We start from the raw sequence: 21,657 nt of genomic DNA, 5'->3' as shown, positions 1-21,657 counted from the left end.
CCAGTCACTCGAACGGTTGGCTCAAATTTGAGTCCCGCATTTTTTGCGCTATATTTATTGCACGTTCATTATTTTTTTTTTTATATAAGAGAGGGGGCAAACGGGCAAGAGGCTCACGGGATGGGGAGAGGTGAGGCAACCGCCCATGGACATCCGCAACAACAGGTGTGTCAAGAAATGTGTTGCCGGCCTTTAAGGTGGGAGTATGCTTTTTTCTTGAAGGTCCCTAAGTCGTATCTGTTCGGGAAGACCGCTGCCGGTAGTTGATTCCACAAAGCGGCTGTGCGAGGCAAGAAATTTCGAAGAAAACGCGCGGTTGTGGAATGCCAGACGTCTACGTGATGCGGATGGTACTTTGCACGTAATGTCCGATGGTGGAATTCGGCCGCTGGAATCAACCCGAACAGCTCCTCTGAGTGATAAATGCGGTAGAAGATGCAGAGAGAACCCACATCTCTACGCAATGCTAGAGAATCAAGCCGATCGGAGATGACTTGATCGTCGATGATTCGAGCCGCTCTTCGTTGTATGCGGTCAAATGGAAGAAGCTGGTACTGGGGAGCACCCGCCCAGAGGTGAGAACAGTACTCCATGTGAGGCCGAATTTGCGCCTTATAAAGTTACAAATTCAATTTAATTCTTCCCAGAAGTAAGGGATATCATAGGTTAAAAAATAACAGACTGTCAATGTTATGTTCTTAAAAATCAATAATTTTTTTTTTTACCTAAAACACTGCGCACGTCATTATTCGGTTGGCTGAAGTATATGAACCGATAGAAGCCCGGGGTTCTCACACCGCTGCCCACAGCGAAGCTCAACGTGATTGTCCTGGCCTGGCCCGGCTCCGTAGAAGACTGTGGCAGGCTCACTTTAGCGAGATACTCATACGCTATGTAGTCCTCCAAATTGTAGAAATTCGCCTAAACAAAAATTTTTAGATTTATAATTATTATCGACGTTGCTATTAGCTTTTCTTCATGATTACTCTACGAATGTCAAACACTCCGTGCCCGCGGTGCTATAGAAGAACGCACCAAGCGGTTAAACTAACTATCTAGATAGATTTCTCGCCCCCGTATACTAAATTTCATTAAATATATATTTATATATATACAAGAATTGCTCGATTGAAGATATAAGATTAAGTAGGTAAGTTAACATACATCATAAATACCAATCCAATCGTTTGGATTGATCTCTACATCTGGAGATAGGGTGCACTGCGTTCTAAAGTCAGCGTCCCCGATGTACCAGATACGAGATATCGGCGCGAACTCTACAGTCTTCTCCGTGTAGTTAGAAAACACCTGTAACAATAAACATATACCTAAGATAATTTATACGTCTAGATAGAGCTTCTTGCTGTTAGACAACCGATAAAAACAGGCCAGGTTTAATACTTTAGTTTGCGTGACAAGCTACGTCTTACACTCACGATTTGTATGACACTTTATGTTAGTATTGCTTAAAAAAGAGGTTAACTCTGAACTTAATGTTTTTTGGACGTTTTCACAGCTATCATAGACTCGATATCATGGATATGTGTCCTTCAATGCAATATGACTACCTTATAATTCGTATGATTCTTCTGGTGTTATAAGCGAATATTGGAGACAGTGATCACTTATCCTCAGTGACCTATAACGCTCTTTTGTCATCTGTATAAAAAATATAGAACGAACTCTTTCTGACAAAAGGAACGCAGATCTTATATAATAAATAAATCCCCAGCAGCTATTAGCGATTGTTAACAGTATTTTATGAGTATTTCTTGATGAATCACAATATTGCTATTTACTCAGAATGCAAAGTTCTAACGGTCCAGCCACTGTTCAGTCTTCGGAGTATATTAAGATAACACGCTGCCCTACACCTCAATGGTCTTGGACGACGCCGCACCCAAATATGCGATATAATAAAATCTTAAGCAATTATCATATACAGACACGGAAAGTCTATTGTAACCTACTTAGAAAGAATTAAACACACACACACAGATACACATTTAATTTTTTTATTATAATTGTGTTTCACTCGTCATTGTAATTTGTCGAGGAATCACTGACCCCGCAAATTATTTTTATGGATAAGGAGGACAAACGAGCGTACGGGTCACCTGGTATTAAGTGATGATCACCGCCGCCCACATTCTCTTGCAACACCAGAGGAATCACAGGAGCGTTGCCGGCCTTTAAGGAAGGTGTACGCGCTTTTTTTGAAGGTACCCATGTCGTATCGTCCCGGAAACACCGCACAGGGAAGCTCATTCCACAGCGTTGTAGTACGTGGAAGGTAGCTCTTTGAAAACCGCACTGTGGAGGACCGCCACACATTCGGATGGTGGGGATGATATCCTTGATTGCGGCGTGTCGTGCGAAGGTGGAATTCGGCGGCAGCAATTCGGTGAGAACAGCTCTTCGGAACACTCCCCGTGATAAATGCGGTACAAGACACATAATGAAGCGAAGCCTCTACGCAACGCCGAGTGATCCAGCCGTTCACAGAGCCGTGGGTCCCCGACAATTCGAGCTACTCTTGCACGAATAGTTGCACGCGGTCCTATGGATCGAGCTGATACTATGGTGCACCAAAGATGACAGCAATACTCCTTGTGTGTCCGCACCTGCACTTTGTAGAGCGCTAGAATGTAGGCCGGCTTGAAGTATTGCCGTGCTCTATTAATGACGCCCAGCTTCTTCGAAGCCAATTTGGCTTTGGGCCCCCAGATGGAAACGGAATCGGCAATCCCTCGAGATTTCGAGACCCAGTATTCCGATACTAGGCGAGGCTTTCAGGGAAGTGTTGTCGAAGAGCGGTGATACGTCAAATGGGGTTTTTTTAAACTCGATAGAAGACAAGTTTCTTCCGACACTGGTCGACGATTGAGAGAGACCTGCATGGCCCGTGTATACGGCATCACCAGTGCTGTCGTCTGCATAGCAATGTATGCTGGAATTGTCCAACATATTATTGATATGAAGAAGAAACAGCATGGGAGATAGCACACAGCGTTGAGGTACTCGAATGTTCACGGGTTTCGGGTTCGAGCAATGGTTATTGCTCATTGAAGGTTTTCGACAACGACCTGTATGCTGCGCCTAGTGAGGAAGCTGGAGGTCCACTTGCATAAGCTCTCGGGAAGCCCAAGTATGGTGGAAGTTTTGAGAGGGACAACTTGTGCCATACACGATCTTGCTTCGTGTGATCGTGCTTTCGACAGCCGCTGCCCATCTATGTATTAGATATACCAGAAGATCGCCTGCCGACCGACCATGGCGAAAGCTGTACTGGGGACCTTCTATGTATACCAAGAGCTGGCGGTTAATTATATTCTCCATGATTTTGGAGGGCAGGGAGGTTATGGCAATAGGCCTGTAATTTGCCGGATACGAACAGATACAGTTTTAACTAGTATAAAATGAAAAAGTATACGTGGTAGAGAAGGTAAGGCTGACATACCCGTTGGTATGAACAAGGAGTTTTGAGAGAAGCGAGAGAGCGACTGAGCGTGGTGGTGAAAAATAATAACTTACATGAGTGAAAACAAACACGACATTTAGTAATAAAGTAAATGGTAAAAAATCTTCATATGGGTAGGTATATGAAGATTGATATGTAAACACACTTTAGATTAGAATTAATTGTTGATAATATCTATTTCAATTTATATTAAAAAGTATTTTTAATTCAATGTTTTCGCCTTTAAAACAAAAGAATCTTTATAATAATTTACTACATATTTTTTATGTCCAATGGAACTGACTATCTCAGAATTTATTACTTGTGGAAGTTCCACAACATGCTGTCACCACAACCATACCGCATTACAACCACCATACCGCATGCAAGCTTCATATTACGATATAAGAAACATCTACAAACCTTATCACAAGTCAATCCATCTACATCGTCTCTGTCAAGTTCTGCAGCTGAAGCGGTCTCAGCGTCACACACCAGGCTACTGCTAGGTGCAATACCGTGCACGGTGTCTGAACCCTCGATGCCGTTACCAGTGCTAGGTTCTACAAAAGCTCTGCGCATGCGTATCGAAGCTCTCGATATTTTTGTCGGCGACTCTGCCACTACCGTGCGTGAGAAATACTGTCGTGCCTAGTGTAATAGTTAATTATGATCATGCAAGTTAGGAGTAAAACAAAAGAAATAGAACAATATTTATTTACCAATCGGAGTGACAATAACTAACATATTAGTCTTAGAGCCCGTGAATCCCAGACCTACGTTAATTTATAATATTATAATTTACAATATATTATAGCTGAAAGTTTGTCAGCGCATGCTCTGAACACAGTGACAGAACTATCAAAAGTGTCTGGCTCATGAGGAAGCAGCATCTACTTATTACCCAAGTATTATATATAAAAATCAGCTTTAATACTATGACGTAAGTAAAATTAAAATTTCATGAACATATAGGGGGTGTCGCAAAGGGTTTCCACGATGTTAACTGTCTGGCAATGAATAACGTGATTTTTAATAATATTCTGAAAGTAATACCCAAAAATCGCACTTTATTATTTGATGTATTTAGATCGGTATTTTACACACCTTCAGTACCGTTTACCTGCCAAAGCCACTGTAACGCAAACTGCAAACCACTGTAACATAATGGACGATCGTTCTTACCGGTGTTGGGGGCATGCGCTAACAAACTTATAGCTTTTATAAAATAACGTAGGTCTGGGGTTCACGGGCTCTTGCTCTATATTGTAGCAACACTTGGTAAACGTCATGAAGCTACATCAGTTCGTAAAGGGACTATGGCATGGGGAGAAGAACTGATAAAACTCCCACCTCATCTTTTAAATCATATAATAACTAAGCCTATTTAATAAGATATTTTACAATTTTAGATAACCTGTGCAGAACCAGACAAGAACCATGCATCATTATCCTCTATATAATCTACTATACCATAATAAGCCTTCTTTGAGAGAAGCCTTAATATATTTATTGATTTTGTGCTCAATGAGTCCTCGTATATATAAGTACTAATAATACAATAATACCTCGAATTAAAGCAATTGGTAGGACTGGCTAATAACCGTATAAGTCAAATTTGGATAAATGAGGATGCAATTTCGCACACAAATATATAGAACTAGAGAATTTTATACGATATATTATATAATCAACATAAACCCCAGAATACTCAATTCAAATAACCTTGTCGTATCACCGCTCTTCGACAACACTCCCCATAATGTGTCACTTAGTATCGAAATACTGTGTCCTAATTTTGAACAATTCCAACTTTCGCGGTCATCTAAAAGGCAAAGCCAAACTGGGGGTCACCATCAGAGCAAGGAGATAATTCAAGCCTCCTCATGGCACAGGTTCGGCTACATATGAAATATAGCTCTCATGTCTGGTCTTCTGCACCCAATTTTAAACCATTTGACCGCGTACACAAATCAGTTAATTGGTCGTCTTATTTTGAGATATTTAATTAATTATGTACATATTTGTTTTTACCTCCAAGTCCGGTATTTATTTAACACACAAGTGTTAAAAATATTCTACACGTGCTGAGTTACGGCGTCAGTGTGCCTACGTCCAGTAACTTTTTAATTCATTTTTTAAACTAGATTTAATAACGAATAAAAGGCTTAAAAACTAATTCAACCGATCAAATAACAATAAAGTTACAAGTATTTTAATATGTTTGATAAGACAGAGAGATAGGGACTAAATACATCGGTACTCCAAGAATTCAAATGCCTTTAACTTTGTGTATTTCTTTGCTTAATTTTAATTTTATTTCAAATACTTCATTATTTTTATTTTAGTTTACAATGTATGTTATACAATACCCAATTCCCAATAAAACATTGTATAATTATTTAAACATTATTAAAAGAATCAACAGTTTATTAACTTACAACCCTATTCATTATGTATTTATGCAATTAAGAAGCATTATTCTAGTAACAAATAGTTATTGTTATTACAAGTAATTACTGTATACTGACCTTAATATTAAATTGCCCAATCACCGGCTTGTGATCACTGACTAAATAGTGTGGCAAATGGTTGTACGATATCAGTTCCGCCTTCAACTTGACGTTTTCATAATTATTTTCAATAACTTTGTACAATATCCTATCAGTCCAAGATGGCTTCCTTCTGGAATTGTTATTAAACAGAAAAATTGGTATTTACTTTTGGAGTAGTTGGAGACTCATATAAATATCAAAACGATTATCAAACATTCATTTGCCGCCTCTTTTGAAAATCAATTATTTTTCAGCCCCCAATTTTTTATACACTCCTAGTTTTATACCATCATACCGGGCAGAATTATAAATTAATTGGGGCGTCTCTGCACTCATACGTTTTAAACTCGTGTCCGTAATTCTTCAAATAGGCTGTCATACAGAAACGTACATTGAGATCGTATTTTCTTCATAGATCCGTAAAATCACACACAAGCACCCTTATTCCAAATGTTAATTATAAAGTACCAATTTTTCCTTTAACGCCCCCGTCTAGGTCTCTAAGGCCCACAAGGGGGCGTTATCGCCCACTTTGAGAAAGACTGTTGTAGATAGACACCATCTCAGCCCTATCATCTGATGAGCCCTACCATCAGTTGATCCCATAATACGAGACCTATTTATTATCAATTGATCCCTAATCAGTACTATCGAAAATCGCCATAAAAAGTTTATATTCAGAAGAGCAAGGCAATTGACGATGTTAAAGGTTGTCATCCACTGTTTAACATAAGCAGATACTCGGACAGGTAAAATTCTCACATCAATTAATTATACTGTAATCATCTCAAAGGTCACATAAATATTTAACTTCATAAATATTTACCAACAATTGTGTGTGTATTTGTATTATATTTCATTTCCGTTTCGTGATTTCGTGTGATCATTAAACATGGTGTTCTATTGATAACAAATGACATTTAAGCAAACATTATGTTTCTTGAGTTATATTCAACCTTCGCATTTAAAAGAAACTGTAAAATACTCCAAATTTTATACAAATTGAATTTGTAAACAAGATTTATGAACGGGACCCCTCTCTCCTCTCGGGTTCCGTCCGAGCGCTCTTTCACTGTGCTAACCGTTCGAGTAACGAATCGTTCATAGATCTTTATATGTTTTGTTCAACTCTCAGGTTATGGCTTCATCTACAGGTTCTACTTTACAGTTGCAGTACCTACTGCTGCTTTGTTTACAAATTAAATTTGTGTAATTAATCCCAGAAGTCAGGATATCAACGTATGGTAAAAATACTTATCATTTTTTTTATGGAAAGGTTAAGCTTTTAGTGATCACCACCGCCCACACTTTGCAAGACCAGAGGCCTTTTAGGAAGGTGTACGCGCCTTTTGAAGGAACACATGTTCCGGAGACAACGCGTAACGTACGTTCGTACTAAAATTTTGTTATAGGTGCTTGAGATATAGCTCTTTATTTATTTAACGCACAATAACGGCTACTTTAATAGTAGTATTTTCTTTAATTAATGCGAGTGTTACACATTTATGGAGATGAATACCATTAACAGAGGTGAATTTCAGACCTTCTGTGAGTCAATAAAAAGAAAAGGCTTCAGAAATAAGCATTACTTTAGTATGTAATTTGTATATAAATCTATTATTTGATTATTTTGTTCGTAGTCTAATCACTATCACATTCGTATCAACGCAGCGCAAGAAAATATTTGAAAGCGCTAAATTAAGCAAATTCTCTATGCATATATCATCTGCGCATAGAACATTGTCGTGTGAAAAATATGATATTCTTGGTGAAAATGGAGGTTGTTGTCATGTTGTCATGGAGTATATTGAGAAATGATTTAATATTGTGCGTTTATTGTATTTTTGTTTGAGTTGATGCTTCCGTCGCCAATGCAAGAGCTTTTAACTTAGAAAAAAAATTAAGAGTGTCAAGCAGGGGTTGTGTAAAAATAAATTATATTGATACAAAGGCCTCTATGTAACAATATAATTACTTATAAGGAAATACTAACATCTCTTTATTTTTTCCCGATAATAAATGTATAGCATTTATATAATATAATTTTCATAATGTTAAAGCAATTAATGTGATGGACACACACAAAAAAACTAACAAAAAAGATCTTATAAAGATTAACAACCTCTTCTTTGTTCGTATTTTTTATTTGCTTTGAACTTTGAATATATGAGAAAAATTACGGTTATTAATAAAATATTATTACTTACTTCAAGTCATAATTATCTGAGCTCATTAGGAACTTGTATGTCGGTGGAAATTTTATTTCAGCCTCCGAGAACTCGGAGAATGCCTCTCCGCTCTCCATGACAGCTAACAGTTGGTCATGTTTCAATAACGAAGTGTATTTATCCTTTTCTATCTTCTCTAATTTTGCAACAATTTCTTCAGAAGTTGGACTCTTGCCGGACGGGTGGTCAGTGCGGAAATTGAGATCTCCAATCCAGAAAACGTAGCTAGAATTTATAAAAAAAATATTATATGACGAGTGGAAATAGATGACGGGTGGTCAGTGCGGAAATTGAGATCTCCAATCCAGAAAACGTAGCTAGAATTTATAAAAAAAATATTATATGACGAGTGGAAATAGATGACGGGTGGTCAGTGCGGAAATTGAGATCTCCAATCCAGAAAACGTAGCTAGAATTTATAAAAAAAATATTATATAGCGAGTGGAAATAGATGACGGGTGGTCAGTGCGGAAATTGAGATCTCCAATCCAGAAAACGTAGCTAGAATTTATAAAAAAAATATTATATAACGAGTGGAAATAGATGACGGGTGGTCAGTGCGGAAATTGAGATCTCCAATCCAGACAACGTAGCTAGAATTTATAAAAAAAATATTATATAACGAGTGGAAATAGATGACGGGTGGTCAGTGCGGAAATTGAGATCTCCAATCCAGAAAACGTAGCTAGAATTTATAAAAAAAATATCATATAACGAGCGGAAATAGATGACGGGTGGTCAGTGCGGAAATTGAGATCTCCAATCCAGAAAACGTAGCTAGAATTAAAAAAAAACATATATAACGAGTGGAAATAGATGACGGGTGGTCAGTGCGGAAATTGAGATCTCCAATCCAGAATACGCAAAAAAGGCAGAAGTAAAATTTAAGATTAAATTATGCCTATGTAGCCCAGTGGTTAGTGACCCTGCCTACTGCGCTAGAGGTCCCGGGTTCCAATCCCGGTAGGAGTAAATATTTATATGATGAATATAGATGTTTGTTTCTCAGTCATAGATGTTTATATGTATTTATGAATGTTTAAGTAAGAATATTGTATTAAATATATCGTTGTCTTGTACCCATAGTACAGGATATGCCTAGTTTGTGGCAAGATAATATGTGTTAAAGTGTGTCAATATTATATATAGTATCTTATATCTTTAATCGAGCAATTCTTGTATATATTCTGATTATTATATGTTATATCTGTATTATTTATAATCTGAACCTCGGAAACGGCGGCTCCAACGATTTTCATAAAATATAGTAAACGGGGTATTACAAGACTATAATTATCGTAATACTATAATAATAGCTCAGATGGGACATTGGCTTATCCGGAAAGCAGAAGACCCCGGCTCGAATCCAATGACCTACTAGTTTTTTGTTCAAGTTTTGGACATTCTTAAAAATCCGAGCAAGGCTCGGTCGTCCGGATATTTATAAATTATTTGGTTAAAATGGTTAACTTGAAGCATTGTTTAAATTTATCGCCACACTCATGATTATAGTCATCAATTATAAATAGGTCATAGCACTATCACATTTCTGAACTCTGCAGACAACTGGTGCGATATCTGTACTTTAAAGTCATTGTGTGATACCTACCTCTACGGATAGCGGTGTAATTAATGTCATGACTGGATTAGTTGTATTGCGAATTTATAGGTATTTCTAAGTAAAAAAAAATAGGTGTAATAATCAGATAAGTATATTGTTATGTTTTTAACCGACTTAAAAAAAGGAGGAGGTGCTCAATTTCGTCGGTATTTTTTAATGTGATAACCCTCTTTTTTTTATGACATAGGAGGACAAACGAGCGTCCGGGTCACCTGGTGTTAAGTGATCAGCGCCGCCCACATTCTCTTGCAACACCAGAGGAATCACAAGAGCGTTGCCGGCCTTTAAGGAAGGTGTACGCGCTTTTTTTGAAGGTACCCATGTCGTATTGTCCTGGAAACACCGCACAAGGAAGCTCATTCCATAGCTTTGTAGTACGAGGGAGAAAGCTCCTTGAAAACCGCACTGTGGAGGACCGCCACACATCCAGATGGTGGGGATGAAATCCTAACTTGTGCCGTGTCGTGCGAAGGTGGAATTCAGCGGCAGGAATCAGGTTTAACAGCTCTTCGGAACACTCCCCGTGATAAATGCGTTAGAAGACACACTTAGAAGCGACGTCTCTACGCAACGCCAAGAGATCCAGCCGTTCACAGAGCACTGAGTCCCCGACAATTCGAGCTGCTCTACGTTGCACGCGGTCAAATGGATCGAGCAGATACTGGGGTGCGCCAGACCAGAGATGACAGCAATACTCCATGTGTGGCCGGACCTGCGCTTTGTAGAGCGCTAGAATGTGGGCCAGCTTGAAGTATTGCCGTGCTCTATTCCCCGAGAGAGACCTGCATGGCCCGTGTATACGGCATCACCAGTGCTGTCGTCCGCATAGCAATGTATGTTGGAGGTGTCCAACATATCATTGATATGCAGAAGAAACAGCGTAGGAGATAGCACACAGCCTTGGGGCACTCCAGCATTCACGGGCTTCGGGTTCGAGCAATATCCGTCGACAACGACCTGTATGCTACGCCCAGTGAGGAAGCTGGAGGTCCACTTGCACAAGTTCTCGGGAAGCCCAAATGATGGAAGTTTTGAGAAGAGCGCCTTGTGCCATACACGATCAAAGGCCTTCGCTATATCCAGGATAACTGCCAGGCCTTCCCCCTTGCTTTCAATAGCCGCCGCCCATCTATGTGTTAGGTATACCAGAAGATCACCTGCCGACCGTCCATGGCGAAAGCCGTACTGTCGGTCGTTAATCAACTGGTGACCCTCTAGGTAAACAAAAAGCTGGCGGCTAATTATGCTCTCCATGACTTTAGAGAGCAGGGAGGTGATAGCAATAGGCCTGTAGTTCGCCGGATCCGAACTGTCTCCTTTTTTTTTGGATCGGATGGACAAGGGCTGACTTCCATGAGTCAGGGACTACACCTTTGGAATAAGAGTGCCGGAATAAACGCGTTAGCACCGGCGTCAACTCAGGGGCACACGTTCTAAGCACGATTGGAGAAATGCCATCCGGCCCGCTCGACTTCCTGACATCCAACGAAAACAGAGCTCGCCTAACAGTTTTCTGTCTGAACTGTACTTCAGTTCAGACAGAAAACTGTTAGAGCTCTGACACCGCGGCATGGTCAACGGTGTTTTTCCTTTGTCGTCAAGTGTCGAGTTGGAGGCGAAAAGAGCGCACAGGAGCTCGGCTTTCTCTTTTGCCGTATGGGCCAGGGTGTCATTCCTCATGTGCAACGGCGGCATGGACGGCTGGTTGAAGTTACCAAGAGCAGCTTTCGACAACGACCAGAACTTGCGTGTTCCGGTCGGGTAACTGGAAAGCTGCTCGCCGATTTTGACGACGTGCTTAGACTTCGCACGGGCGATTTGCCGCTTAAAAAATCTGGAGGCACGGTTATATTTCCTCTTAAGAACTTTGCAGTTCGGATCCTTTGTGCCCAGCGCCACAACCCAAGTTCGATACGCCTGTTTTTTGCAGTCAGATGCTGCTTTAACTGACGCATCGAACCAGGGTTGTGATCTGCCACCGATCGGTACTACAGAGCTTGGTATAAAAATATCCATGCCCTGCAGTATCACATCGGCTACTGCAACGGCGCAGGCACTAGGATCATCCGAAGGGAAACAAACCTTGCCCCATGGGTAGGATGCAAAAAAGGAACGCATCCTATCTCAATCTGCTGACTTGTAGTGCCAAAAGCGGCGGGTCGCTGGTGGTCTGCGACGTTGGCGTCGAATAGGCACTACACTACTGACCAGGCAATGGTCGGACGTTCCGAGAGGGGCGTCGACACAGACCTGGTAGATGTGTAGTCAGCAGAAGATCTAATAAGGACGGCATGTGGCTATCCATATCCGGGAGCCGCGTTGGCGACTAAACCAATTGGGACAGACCATACACCAATGCAAAATTATGCACAGATCGCCCTGCGTAGTCTGTGGTACGTGATCCAAGCCATAATCACCCAAGACTACAATTTCAGCGGAGGGGATCTGTGCAAGCAGGTCGTCAATTGCCGCTTGAACGCAGCCCATGAGATGATCGGTTTCTGCGTTACCACTATGGGACCTGTAGACACACGCATAGATACGGACGCGATCCTCTAAATCTACGCGGAGCCAGAGAGTAGACAGGTCCCTACCCTCAAAATTGCCGAGACGGCGACAGCAGATATCCTCCCCAGCGTACACACATACCCCGGCATGAGGCAAAAAATTGTGCTAAATTTTGTACCCGGGGTACGTTAAATATGACGTATCGCTAGGTCGAGAGATATCTGCGTCTCCGTAAGGAAACAGAAGGCCGGCTGCACCGTCTCAAGGTGGTGGTGGACGGCGTTTAAATTGGAGTGAATTCCCCTGATATTGCAAAAGTCCACGTTGAGCGTGGAGCGGGGTGCCGTGATGTTTCTGCCTCGTTTGTCTTCGGTCATGCGCGGTTCTATGCCCACCCCAGAATACGAAGGGCAGCCCGAGCGAGAGTGCTCGGGGAGGGATTCTCCGGCTCTGGTAGAGCCGGTACCCTCCTGGGGTAATATCTCTTTATGGACCGCTCTCATATTTTGTTGGGGGGAGGGGTGGGGGTAAGGGATGGCCTCCGGTCCTCGACACTAACCTATGCGAAACATAGCGGCACTAGGCCGCTACTTCACGCCGGTATTCTGTGCGAGTGTGGTAATTAACCCGGACGAGTCTGGCCCGATTGTGCGTCATAAGACGGCAGCGTGACTCTCCCACTTCTAGGATTAATACACAAATAAAATTAGAAAACAAAATTTTGTGAACGATGCGGAACTCGAACCCACGACGTCTCGCGTTCCGTGCGAGTGCACTTCCAACTGAGCTAACAGTTCGAGTGACGTATCGTCATAAAATCTTATCATAGATAATTTATATACCTATATAGAACCTCTTGCTGCTGGAAGACCGATGAAAACAGGCCAAGTTTATTACTTTAGTGTGCGTGAGAAGCTACTCGTTATTACACTTTCTATTTGAAGAATAGTGGTTAACTGTCAACCTCAATTATTTTCGACGTTGTCACAACTGCCACAATATATAAGATAAAAGATAGCTACATATTTTCCCTCTCAAACACGAGACTAATTAGACAAACTAAGTGGGAAATTCTTTCTTTTCTCATCGTACGAGTAAGGTACGGCCTTACCATCACAAGTAAACATCTTAGTACATAGTGTGAAAATAACGTCTCCTGTCTTATTCGCACGTGTCAGCCCTGAGTTAGCACCCGATAAGTAAGTACAAGTAGATCGTTGTGTGCGTAAACTTATGAATGTGATAATATGAACACAACGCAGCTATTAACTGAGTACGATCTAAAATTAATATTATTCTGTGCTAATAATATATAAACAAAATATGAATGATTTAACAACGTATTTAGGGGCACACAAATATTGATTTTATTTATAGGTCAATTCGAAGTGAACTTATTATTTATTAGAATTGCGTGTAAGATTTGGATATAATAATAATTCGTTTAATCCAATGTTTTGAAAACACTTAGGCTGAGATCTATAAAGTGTAGGTACTAACGCCCTTATTCATAATGGTCCACTAACTTTAAACAGCCGCTAAGCAGTGTTTTTTCTCATTATGACTTATGTCAATAGAAGAAAACAGAGTGCGAATTAGCAATGCTTTAAGTTAGCAGACTATTATATTAATAAGGGGGTTAGACTTTACTTACGTATAACTTAGCTGAGTGTAAGCTAGGCATAATATTTTATTTCGTTTTTATAGTCATTTGACAGCTGAAATTATGAAGGGCTTAAGCTAAGGCAGCCAATGCAAAAATAAATTTCACGTTTTATCACACTCAGCTATGTTTTACGCAAGTAAAGTCTGAGCAAAGTCTTAAGTACGCTCTATTGATCTCAATCACTAATCTAGAGAGTTAAGTCGAAGTATTTATAAACATAGCTTTGATTGCGAGCTAAGTTTAAGCTGAAGTCCACCATAACGACGACTTAGGAACAACTTAGACTATAAGCTAAACAAAGAGGAGATGAACAATTTAGGAACAAAATCAACGTAGGTAAGAATCTCAGGCTAAGATAATGTGTTATGTTACGCAACTTATGTCTTCTATCGAGCTCTCTCTTGAGAAGGTCGCGGAATGGGGTAAATTGAACCTTGTCCAATTTAACCCCCAGAAGACTCAAGTTTGCGCGTTTACCACTAAAAATTTGTCGTATCACCGCTCTTCGACAACACTTCCCTTAAAGCCTCGCCTAGTATCGGAATACTGGGTGTCGAAATCTCGAGCGATTGCCAATTTCGTGGCCATCTGGAGGGCAAAGCCAAATTGGCTTCGAAGACGCTGGGCGTCATCAATAGAGCACGGCAATACTTCAAGCCGGCCCACATTCTAGTGCTCTACAAAGCGGTCCGGCCACACATGAAGTATTGCAGTCATCTCTGGTCTGGCGCACCCCAGTATCAGCTCGATCCATTTGACCGCGTGCAACGCAGAGCAGCTCGAATTGTCGGGGACCCAGTGCTCTGCGAACGGATGGATCACTTGGCGTTGCGTAGAGACGTCGCTTCATTGTGTCTTCTACCGCATTTATCACGGGGAGTGTTCCGAAGAGCTGTTTAACCTGATTGCTGCCGCCGAAATCCACCTTCGCACGACTCGCCACAAGTTAAGATATCATCCCCACCATCTGGATGTGTGGCGGTCCTCCACAGTGCGGTTTTCAAGGAGCTTTCTTCCGCGTACTACAACGCTGTGGAATGAGCTTCCTTGTGCGGTGTTTCCGGGACGATACGACATGGGTACCTTCAAAAAAAAGCACGTACACGTTCCTTAAAGGCCGGCAACGCTCTTGTGATTCCTCTGGTGTTGCAAGAGAATGTGGGCGGCGGTGATCACTTTACACCAGGTGACCCGTACGCTCGTTTGTCCTCCTATTCCATAAAAAAAAAACTAAATTTGAACCTACCCGTGAAGGATTTATAAGTTTTTAAATCGCGCGAAAATAAATGAGTATTATATTTATTTTACAATTTTTCTTATTGCGATTATATTCGAATTACGATTGGTTCACATAATGAACGAAGGCAAAATAAAGCTATGGAACGACAGAGAAAAAGTATGAAAAGCAAGGCGGATGAAAGAGAAGAAAGACCATTATCTGCTTTGGCGTTTGTCGCGGTTCCGTTTCGGTTTTTCCTGCTTGCGGAAAAAAAGGCATGGAGAGTGCGAGTGAGAGCAACTAAATATAATTTTGAATTGTATGTAAAAGTTTTGGAAAAAGTGACAGATAATTGTGATGAATAAATAATTTCTTTTAATTTATAAACATTTTTTTTCTTTTGTATGAAATCTTTACCCTTCATGACGGCCCCCAAGCAAATTTATATACGGGGCCCCGCCAAGGCAAACTACGCCACTGAAAGACAGTGACTACTTAATATCAGGTGGCCCACAAGCTTGTTTATCCTAATAACACTTATTAGCAGTTTAATAGTATAATGATTCAAGTGATCAAGTTGCGCATTATACACGAGGGTGTGGGTTGCAGCCCGTGCTGTGGGCGAGGGTGACAATCAGCCGAGTGCAGTCAATCAGTAAGTTGCTCACGAGTTTCATACGCACTATTTCAATACACTTGCGAGGAAAAAACAAACATGTCTTTTTTAATGAAAATAAGGGTCGAGACGAGCATGACGTCCATCTGATGGTAATTGATACGCACTGCCCATTACAATGTAGTGCCGCTCAAGATTATTGAAAAATCCAACAATTCTGAGCGGCACTACAACTGCGCTCGTCACCTTGAGACATTAGATGTCAAGTCTTATTTGCCCAGTAATTTCACTAGTTTTTCGCCACATGTAAGGTGATTGATTACATATAGCCTACTTAAAAATTATAATTGAAGTGATATAATAATAAAAATAATAAGTTTTTATTAAAGGCAAAATTACCCAGTATACATATTATGAAACAAATAAGTTTTAATATTCTAATACATTATATAAAGATAAAAGGTAGAATATACTTACACAAAAACTTATAATCTATCTGGAAAGGTTAATAAAGCTCTTCCCAGGCGTCTTGGTCCTGGCACCGTCATTTATTTATTATTTAATATAATAATGCATATACTTTATAATAAATTCAAAAATCACTCGGTTAAATTGAAAATGCTCTGTTATATATCATAGTATTTGCAGTTAGGTACTAGCTTAACTTTGTAAGAATAATTATTTTATTATGTATTATTATGCACGCGTGTGTTATAGTTCGATTTATGGCCCTATATATAGTTATAAAACGACGGAATATATCTCATTTTACGAGCAAGTGTGTTGAAAAATATTTTGCTCGTTACATATAATAGTTACCTACACCATTATACCTATACTATCATATCAACATAATTAGCTTACAAAATGATAAACACGTAACTAGTGATTATCAATATTGAAACCCCTACTTTTACTACTGTTTATAATTTCGTAAATAATAAAACTGTCTGATATCTGAAATAAGTAATTGTCACTTTATTAGATCATTAAATTATTTTTTCTTAAGTTAGTCATCTATCTTTCCCCTTAACATCAATGTGATGGAAATAATATCGATTTTTAAAATAATAGAAACACTAAAGTAGATACTTTTCAATCTCTTATTTTTTTTCATGACATAAAGAAAAGAACAAACTGTTGTTACTTATCATATTTTTTTTAATATATTTAAATCTAAACTGCTACGATAAAAAAAAAATAAACATAGACATGAACAACTAGTATTAGATGTTAAATCTTAATAGGGATCAAAATAAAAACCCATCCAATTCATTAAAATTACTAACTTTCACACAGTTATCAGAGCCTGACAAGAAATTGTTAAAGATGTACTTAGATGTAAAAAACTAATAACTTTCTCCTATCAACTATGGCATCACTGCAACTGTCGTAGCCATAGAAATCTTATTAAGACGGTACTAAAAGTGACATGGCCGCGTTAAACAAAGAGATCTTAAACACTTCGTTCAGCATTTCACATGTCATTAATCTTCACCTGAAAAATGCTGATACTGTAAATATAGATATAAAAGAGTGGCAACGAGTTTCTTGCCACTTCTTATTAAAGCTCAACTTTTCCGAAGTGATGGTAAAGTCTGACGTTTGTAAGGGTCATTTTGACCAAAGTGAATATTTATTTCTTTCTTTCTAACAGTAAATCCAGCCTTCATCACCCGTAAGTATGTCGAACACATCATTTGAGTCACCTCCGGTGGTAAATCTTTTAGCCATTTCACCATTCGACACGAGTTTTTGGACCTCCATCAAATTATGTAGTATCCACCAGGCACAAACTTCCTATCCGCTAAATGTTCATGGAGGAATTTGTACTTTTTTAATCATACCGAATCGGTAATACCGATGCCTAAGCTTGTCCGAATCTGCTGATAGGTAATTTTATTACTAGACTCTAAACACCGTCCAAACTGATTTTATATTCAGGTCGGCCTATAAGGTATAAGGCGTATTCGTTTTGCTCAAAGGTCCCTGAGTCATACCATTCGGGAAAACTGCAGATGGTATTTGATTCCACAAAGTAGCCGTGCAAGGCAAGAATTTCCTCGCAAAATTGTTGCCGGAAATGATGTGGGTGCTATTTCGTATTTTGATGTGATGCCCAGTGGTGGCATTTGGCTGCTGGTATCAACCAGAACAACAGCACTGAACACTCGCTATGAAATATAAGATGCACATCACACACATCTCTATGCAAGCCAAAAGAGCTTATTCGATCAGAGATGATTGATGGCTGATTCATGCCACTCTGTCATGTATGTAATTTTGTAAATTATCTTAAAATCTGCTTGATATATTTGGGGTATTTAGTTACTATGCAACTTTTTCCATAGATGTTTTTGGTATTTGGAACACATAAAACTTAGAATTACTTTTTGTCTTAAAGATGATTTTTAATTATTAAAATTTAATATTACTTATCATTTACAGAATAGTTTCTTGAGCCTGTTCTTCTCCGACCTGAGGCCATTCCAAATAATTTTAAAATAAGTGATATATAAATCGTTTCATGAATAAAATATTTGAATAATAATATAATTGAATTAAGAATATAATATACTTGAATTTTGAATTAGAACGTTTTTCAAAATTTCGAAATTACCCACTTAGGCCTATCGCGGACGACAGACTATCCGTGACGCACTTTTTAGTCTGTGATAATAAAACATATAGAATTATATTATGTAGTACCGCAAGCGACGCGCAAATAATCTGACACACAAAATATCCTCGCAGTACTGACAGTCATCCAAAAAAAATATAACGTTCGGGTTAACACGCGCTAACGTAGACAACGCTCAATTTAGTCTGTAGTCTGCACTTGCTCATGATTGACGTGTAACATGCCGCTAGACATCAATGTTTTAATGTTGATTCAAGAAATAGAAAACAGACCAGCACTGTATGATAGATACATCTTTGGCAGAGTATCATGACAGAAATTTAAAAAGGAAATTGTAGGATGAAGTGTGCAAATTTATTTGGATATATTTTTTTTTTTTTTTTTTTATGGAATAGGAGGACAAACGAGCGTACGGGTCACCTGGTGTTAAGTGATCACCGCCGCCCACATTCTCTTGCAACACCAGAGGAATCACAAGAGCGTTGCCGGCCTTTAAGGAAGGTGTACGCGCTTTTTTTGAAGGTACCCATGTCGTATCGTCCCCGAAACACCGCACAAGGAAGCTCATTCCACAGCTTTGTAGTACGAGGGAGAAAGCTTCTTGAAAACCGCACTGTGGAGGACCGCCACACATCCAGATGGTGGGGATGATATCCTAACTTGTGGCGTGTCGTGCGATGTTGTATGATAGTTTTAGAACTAAATGTTTAATATGAAATAGTCCCTTTAATAATCATTCTGAAAGAAAAGGATGAATCCAAAATTCTCTATTTCTTCCTCTTTTTTATATCTCAAGAACGAAATATTTCACCGCAATCTCTGTACTTCCATTGTGTGTACATCCCTACAGTTCTGCCGACAAAATGAGTGTGTGTAATATCTGCCAAACACATTTTGCACACAATACAGACTTTTTGCAATAGGCCTGATTGATATTGGATTAATGAATTTTGACCCATAAAGTACCAACTTTAAATCTAACAAAACATTATTAAATATCACTTACTCATGATACAGTATATTAGATGTTTCACTTATATGATATGTGTGGTCCTTTATTATAGTATTATAGTCTGCTATTCTGTCTGCAAGAAGGTGTTCGTGGGCTGTCAAATGACAGTTAACAAGACAGATGGAACAACCATATATATTAAACCTCACACTCACTGCACCTTTGTTACCCTTAAAAAACAACAAGATTAATTTTACATCAGAGGGGCAAATGGATGAGTAGATTAGCTGATGCTAAGAAACATCTAAAATACTAGATTTCTTTAAAAATGTTGCCCTGTTTAAAGTGAAAGTGTGCACATAACTTTAACATACCAAACTAGTACTGGATTTTTTTAAACTGGTATAGGTTAAAATAATCCAAGGATTTAAGACAAATCCAAAAAATCATGTACTGAAAATATATAGATGGTAATTTGCAACATTAAACCGTTTCATAACTAGTGCCTGTGTAAGATATCAAGTAAACAATATTTGTAGGAACTATTTTGAATGTAATATTATCACTTTCCAAAATAAATGATAATGCTTGATGACTTATTTAGCTGATAAAGACAGTATTAAACAGAGAATCATGAATAAAGTAAATGTAGATCTTTGATGATATGTAATGATATGAGATCATATCATTTGGAATAATTATTGTCTTTACCCAACCACGGATAGATGTGTCATGTTAGTTGATATTTTTTTATGAAAATAAGGGATGAGACAAGCAGGACGTTCAGCTGATGGTAATTTATACACCCTGCCCATTACAATGCAGTGCCACTCAGGATTCTTGAAAAAACCAAAAATTCTGAGTGGCACAATAATTTACACAATCTACACCTTCAGACATATGATGTTAAGTCTCATTTTTCCACTTTAAATTCACTAGCTACAGCACCCTTCAAACTGAAACACAATAATGCCTACACATTACTGCTTCACTACAGAAATAGGTGCTGTTGTGTGGTACCCATAATCTAGCCGGCATCTTGAGCAAAGGAGCCTCCCACTGGTAATGTATATTATGTAATTTAATATAATTTAACATACCCACAATCCTCCCAAGCCAGTTTTGGTATACTGAGCCTCAATATCTCTCAGATGAGTTATATGTTTCATTTGTGTGTAAACTAACAAAATGATTCCTTGGAGCCTGATACTTTTAGCAATTATAAAGCCTTGCCTACACAGAATTTTATTAAACATGGATGTCCACTGGTCAGTAAACAAACTATCCATTATCATATTCTGTGGCTGAGACTTTACTTCTTGCAACCTTAAATGGAAAGATACAATAAATGAACCATATGTAAAACACAACCTATATGTAAAAAACTAATAATAAAATCTTATTGACACTTACCCAATAACATAAAAGTCAGGCAATACCTTTTGTTTATTAAACTGAGATGGAAAATCCAGAAGTGAATTAAGGTCTTGGTTAGGTGACCTAGTTGCCACATTCCAAGTTACGAAGTAAAATCTGTGAAACGTTAAATACGTTAATAATACACACAATTAAACAGATAATTTAATTATAAACACTATATATACGTACTTCAATGTATCCATTTTTAAATCACACTGAAGAACTGAAAGTCAGATGGATGTTGATATCACAAAGATTTAAGAATAGGTCTGGTGTGATAAGATAAGCAGTGATAACAAACAAATATAAATATACTATTACATACGATTCTCAATAATATTTCACATGCAACAACATATTCTAGTACGATAAGCACTCGAATAACTGGAAATATCACTCAAACACTGAAGAATATATAAATATCAATGTCCTAAATTTCATTGCTGAAGTGAGACATCACTCATCACACATCACAGCACTGTATGAATTCAATTTCAAGCCCAGAAAAATTTCAAGATTTCTCAAAAATAAGAAAATATTTACACTTTCAACTCCATAGCCTACCATCACTACCAACCTTCTGCCAAGTGCCAACAATATTACTTGTCAAGTTGTAGTGTTCTCTATATATTAATATACTCTTTGTTGTAATGATATGTACCTATCTACAACTCCGGCGAATCAACATGACAGTTGGCTAATAAATTCATTTATTATGTCGTTTGTACTAAGTACAGTGTGCAAAAAATTTTGTTTCCATTTCACGTTCTCG

At 38.8% G+C, this 21,657-nt stretch overlaps 1 protein-coding gene across 1 annotated transcript in view; it reads right to left on the bottom strand.

Annotated features, from left to right (window-relative positions):
* Positions 1–21,457, bottom strand: part of LOC126966587 (inositol polyphosphate 5-phosphatase K-like) — a 32,058-nt gene extending 10,601 nt beyond the window's left edge. Inside the window, exons 1-8 of the mRNA XM_050810733.1 lie at positions 21,075–21,457; positions 20,880–20,999; positions 20,567–20,792; positions 19,521–19,696; positions 8,223–8,468; positions 5,992–6,145; positions 1,165–1,308; positions 726–921 (exon numbers count right to left, since the gene is read on the bottom strand). Coding sequence (XP_050666690.1) covers positions 726–921; positions 1,165–1,308; positions 5,992–6,145; positions 8,223–8,468; positions 19,521–19,696; positions 20,567–20,792; positions 20,880–20,999; positions 21,075–21,088 — 1,276 coding nt within the window. The 5' untranslated portion in view covers positions 21,089–21,457. The remainder of the gene's footprint in view (positions 1–725; positions 922–1,164; positions 1,309–5,991; positions 6,146–8,222; positions 8,469–19,520; positions 19,697–20,566; positions 20,793–20,879; positions 21,000–21,074) is intronic.
* Between the last annotated feature and the right edge of the window lie 200 nt (positions 21,458–21,657).

The sequence above is a fragment of the Leptidea sinapis genome, chromosome 10 (assembly GCF_905404315.1).
Source record: "Leptidea sinapis chromosome 10, ilLepSina1.1, whole genome shotgun sequence".
In the NCBI taxonomy this organism is placed as follows: Eukaryota; Metazoa; Arthropoda; class Insecta; order Lepidoptera; family Pieridae; genus Leptidea; species Leptidea sinapis.
This window is presented reverse-complemented; position numbering and strand designations above follow the sequence as displayed.